The sequence below is a fragment of the Chroicocephalus ridibundus genome, chromosome 7 (assembly GCF_963924245.1).
Source record: "Chroicocephalus ridibundus chromosome 7, bChrRid1.1, whole genome shotgun sequence".
Classification (NCBI taxonomy): domain Eukaryota; kingdom Metazoa; phylum Chordata; class Aves; order Charadriiformes; family Laridae; genus Chroicocephalus; species Chroicocephalus ridibundus.
Window position 1 is genome coordinate 10,709,459 of NC_086290.1, and position 4,601 is coordinate 10,714,059.

General features: G+C 61.2%; 1 protein-coding gene across 1 annotated transcript; it reads right to left on the minus strand.

Annotated features, from left to right (window-relative positions):
- Nucleotides 1–1,800: 1,800 nt before the first annotated feature.
- Nucleotides 1,801–4,088, minus strand: C1QL2 (complement C1q like 2). The gene is made up of 2 exons (XM_063341539.1): nucleotides 3,195–4,088; nucleotides 1,801–2,602 (listed from the first exon to the last, which is right to left on the minus strand). Exons 1-2 carry the CDS (start codon nucleotides 3,831–3,833, stop codon nucleotides 2,423–2,425), a joined length of 819 nt encoding a protein of 272 aa, XP_063197609.1. The 5' UTR covers nucleotides 3,834–4,088; the 3' UTR covers nucleotides 1,801–2,422.
- Between the last annotated feature and the right edge of the window lie 513 nt (nucleotides 4,089–4,601).

Consider the following 4,601-nt stretch of genomic DNA (forward strand, 5'->3'; position numbering starts at 1 on the left):
ATAATCCAGCCTGATAATTAGTACATAAGAGATAAGTGGAAAATGAGACATCTAGCGAGGGTGGTTCAAGCCTCCTCATGACATTGATAATGTGCAGATACATAGATCACTGTCGGGGCAAACCGCCACCGTGAGCCTGTGTCTTCCCATTGCCTCATCAATCCATCATCCGCTTAGCTACTGACACCTTGGCAGGCACACACCGCCAGCCCTGCATTTGAATTGCAAGGAGCAGGCTCCACCAGGGAATACAGATTTAAAAATCTAAGATTCAAATTTGTTTAAGTATTGTGAACAGCAATTCCCTTGCAAGGCATCTTCATTGCCCTTTTGCCAAGGGGGAACAGTTGGGTCTTTGTTAGAAGTACAAATTGCTTCTTAATGCAAAGGATAAAGCAGAGCCCAGGCACCTCCTTAGAATTCCTCCTGGCTCCTGCTAATGCTGCTGCATGTCAATTTTAATTTTTTGAAATTTAAACCGAGGGCTTTGTGTCTAAGCTCCATTTCGTGGGAGGGGAGGGGAGGAATAGTCAGAAAGGATTACGGATCCGAAGGGAATTGAGGATCCATAGCAATTATACTTCATTTGGGTCCCAGACACTGGTTTTAATCATATTCTAAATAGTACAAATCGACAAGACATTAGAGATTGATAAGTGCCTAACACATGTACCTGGTTATGAACTCTGCTTCCCTCAGCTGGGGGATGTTTGAGGATGGGACGAAGGGAGGAATTGCTTTCTCTCTCTGCCCCTCCTCTTCCAGCCAACGAGAAGACAATACCCACCGAGGACTAGGTAGGAGACAGAAGAGACTGTAAGAACTCGGTCATCACTGGGATACCCCAAAGTAGGGCTGGAACAAGTTCATCCCAGCTGTGGTTCCGGCCAGGGCCAAAGCTCCAGCCTTGGCAGAGCAGTCGGAGTCCGGCTCCTGCCTCTCTTACCTGTGAAACTGCACTAACGCTGCGGAGGGCAGTAAGCCGGTAGGGAGGCAAGACCTTCAGGAGGGGAAAAATCAAATGACAAGACAATAAAACAAAAAGAAAAGCTTTCGTAAATCAACTTAGCTTTTTTAGCTTCAGCAGAGCAACACAAATTTACCCAAACTGAGGAGGTTACCTGCTGGGGTGACAATGAAAGATGCATCTCCTCCACCAAAGGCTCAGAACCGCATGCACTAGTGACACACCTGTGCACTTTTAAAAGGACACAGAGTGGATGAGATTTACCGAGGACCAGCAAGAGAAAACCTTTGCAAACGGTCTGAATCCATCGGTCTTCGGTGAGCTTTCTCTCCCAGCCCATCCTGGGGACTGTGCAGACCCACCTACGGTCAGGTGTGGTTTCCAACCCACATACACACCGCAAGTGTGTGCACTTAGACAGAATCTCTCCCCCGCTGCCTTCCTACGTTTGTCAAGCGTGTTACAGAAGCACGGCTTTCCATAATCGCTGATTAAACCGCTTTTCTTGTACTTCACTAACCTCTGGATCAAGCTCATACCCAGTAAATCTGTTTAGGAGATCAGCTCCACACCCCCACTTCCACCTCTTGATGACTGTGTGCCGCCTTTTTAAAAAACTGCATAAAGGTGAAGCTTTTTTTCCTCTCCCTCTTCTTCTTCCCAGCCCCCTGGAACCATAACCAAGACCCAGCCAGGGTGCCCCATCCTAACTTGAAATGTTGCTGCAAATATAAAGGTCTGAAGTGACACCACCCTCCTTTGCCTCCCATCCTCCCGTGGCACCACCACAGCGCTCCTTTGCAGCACTGGAAGAGACAGACAGCAAGAAGGCATCGTCTAAAAACATAATTTAATGTGGTATTTTGGTGACTGTGGTCAACGACTGAATTCTTTTGCAGACAGGAACAGGTTTGACGTTAATGACACCATCATTCACACGAGCATTGCGTTGCACAGAAAAGAAAAGTTTACACTTGAAACAAAGCAGCAGAGGAAAAACCAGTTATGGTCCAGTCCCACTTCGTGAATAGTTGATCTGAAAATTCATCCTCATAATTAATACTCATAGACAAAAAAATGTGACCGTTTCAAATTCTGTGTGTGGCACAGTCCGAACTCAGGGCTCTCTTCTACCCCCCAAGGAACCACTCGAGAGTTTCAAGCTGCCGAGTTGCTGCCGAGTTCCTCGTGTGACACACAAAACACCGAGGCTGACAAAGGGAGGGGGGCGTTCAGAGCAAATGGGGGAGAGTAAGGAAGGGGATCGCTTTGTTTCACTTCTATTTCGTTTCCACAGGGTAAAAAAAGAAACCATACAAACTGATAATGAAGCTAAAGTGACCTGCAGAGACAGCGGACACCAGCAGGAACAGCGGCACAACGGGGTATGGAAATGCCAACCAGCCCCACGCGCACTGGTGGCAGGGCCAGTTGTGTCACGTCGCTTGTTTTGTGTTAATCGGGGTATAAAAGAAAGCCAGAGAAAGTGCTGTACTTATTGTTGTTGCCTCCGTGTGCTTTGCCGCCGTCCAGCTTGACGTACACCTCGTCGCCGGAGTCCAGGTGCAGCACCACGCTGTTGCTGGCATAGTCGTAGTTCTGGTCCGCGTCCTGGGCGATGGCACTGGCCCGCACCTGCCAACACAGCCACGGGGTACATCAGCCCCCCGAAACCCTCTTTGGAGGGCTTCGAAGCTCCTCTTCCCCAGCCCCTCCCTCAGCTCCCTGAGCCTCTCTTCCCCAGCCCCTCCATCAGCCCCCCTCAACCCCTCTCCCCCAGCCCATCAGCCCCCCTGAGCTCCTCTACTCCAGCCCCCCCATCAGCCTCCCCCAAGCCTCTCTTCCCCAGCCCCTCCATCAGCCCTCCAACCCCTCTCCCCCAGCCCCTCCATCAGCTCCCCGAGCCCCTCTTCCCCAGCCCCTCCACGAGACCCCTCCGAGCGCCTCTTCCCCAGCCCCGTGCCCTCCCTCCCGCCCCCCTCCTCCCTTCCCCTTCCCCCCAGCCCCGCAGGAAAGTTTGGAAGCCGGGAGTTGGGAGTTTGTCGCGGCTCCGAAGCTGCTCCCCGCGATGCACGCCCGCCCCGACGGCGGGGAGGATGCTCCGGCTTCTCCTCACCCCGGGAGTGGCGGCGGCCGGTGCCCGCGGGCGGCGGCGGGACCGGGGGGTGATGGGGGGTGACCCGGGGCGGGGAGGGCGAGGCGGGGGCGGAAAGCGGCGGGGACCCACCTGCCCGTTCTTGCAGAGGTCGGCCCACATGCTGGTGCCGTCGCCGCCGCGCATGAGGATGTGGTAGGTGAAGAAGTAGATGCCGCGCACCTGGCAGGTGAACTTGCCGCTGGCCGGGTCGTAGTGGTTGCCCAGGTTGGTCACCACGTCGTCGAACTTGAGGACCTCGTAGCCCTCGTGGGGGCTCTTCAGCCCCACGTAGAAGGCGATGCGCGGCCCGCTGAAGGCGGCGCTCAGCCCGCCCGCCGCCTCGCCGCCCGCCGCCGCCCCGCCGCCGCTCCCGCCGCCGCCCGCGCCCGCCAGCGCCAGCCCGGGCAGCCCCGGCTTCCCCGCGTCGCCCCGCTCCCCCGGCGGGCCCCGCGGACCCGGCGGACCCGGCTCCCCGGGGGGTCCGCGGGGACCCGGCTTGCCCGGCCGGCCCGGTTCCCCCTTGGGTCCCTGGACGAAGGGCGGCGGGGGGTTGGCGCCCAGGTCCTGCAGGGCCTCCACGGCGGCGGTGCTGCCGGGGCCGGGCGGGCGGCCGCCGCTGTACGGGTCGCAGATCATGCGGCAGGTGCCCATCATCTCGTAGTGGGCGCCGCTCTCGGCGGGCGCCTGCAGCAGCAGCAGGGGCACGGCGACGAGCAGGGCGACGGCCATGGCCAGGGCGAGCCCGGCGGCGGCCAGCAGCCGCCTCCTCCGCTGCCAGAGCCGGCCGGCGACGGCGAGCAGGTCCTCCTTGCCGTGCGAGGCAATGGTGGCGCGGGGGCCGGCCGCTCCCTGCGGGGGACGGCAAGAAAAGGCGGTGAGCCCCCCGCCGCCGGCGCCTCCCCGCCCGGCCCCCGCCTCAGCTCGTCCGCCGCCCGGCCGCTCGCCCCGCCATGCCGCCGCCGAGCGCAGCCGCCGCCGCCGCCGTCCCGCTCCGAGGGGACGCGGCGACCCGTCCCCCCGGCGGGGCTGGGCCGGAGCGGAGGCGTCTCCGAGCCGAGCGGGCGCCCGGTTCTGCACCTCGCCCGCCCCCCCGGAGGGGGGGGACACAGGGAATCGCCCGCCCCCGTCGCCGCCCCGACGTGGGGGGCGCGGAGCCGAGCGGGGCGTTGCGGGGCGGGCGGACCCACCTGCGGGGCCGGGCGTGGGGCGCGGGGGTCCGGGGCGGAGCCGCCCGGAGAGCCGGGGAGGGGGCGGTTCGGGGCTCCGCCGCCGCTGCGGCCCGCGGTCTGCCCGTCTGCCGCCGTCGGCCCGCCCGGAGTGCCGGTGGCGGCGCGGCCCCCCGGGCGGGGCGGGCGGAGGGGAGGGGAGAGGCGGCGGGGCATCCCGCACCCCCCCCCCGGGCTCTCCGTCCCCCCGACGGCTGGCACTGGTCGGGGGGAGACCAGACCGGCACGGCTGGAGTCCCTACGGGTACCGCCCAAACTGCGCCCCGCTGGC

Coding starts and splice junctions, on each gene's coding strand:
- C1QL2 (XM_063341539.1), bottom strand. CDS start 3,833: ATGGCCGTCGCCCTGCTCGTCGCCGTGCCCCTGCTGCTGCTGCAGGCG. Junction 2,603..3,194: donor ACCTCTGCAAGAACGGGCAG/GTGGGTCCCCGC, acceptor CTGTGTTGGCAG/GTGCGGGCCAGTGCCATCGC.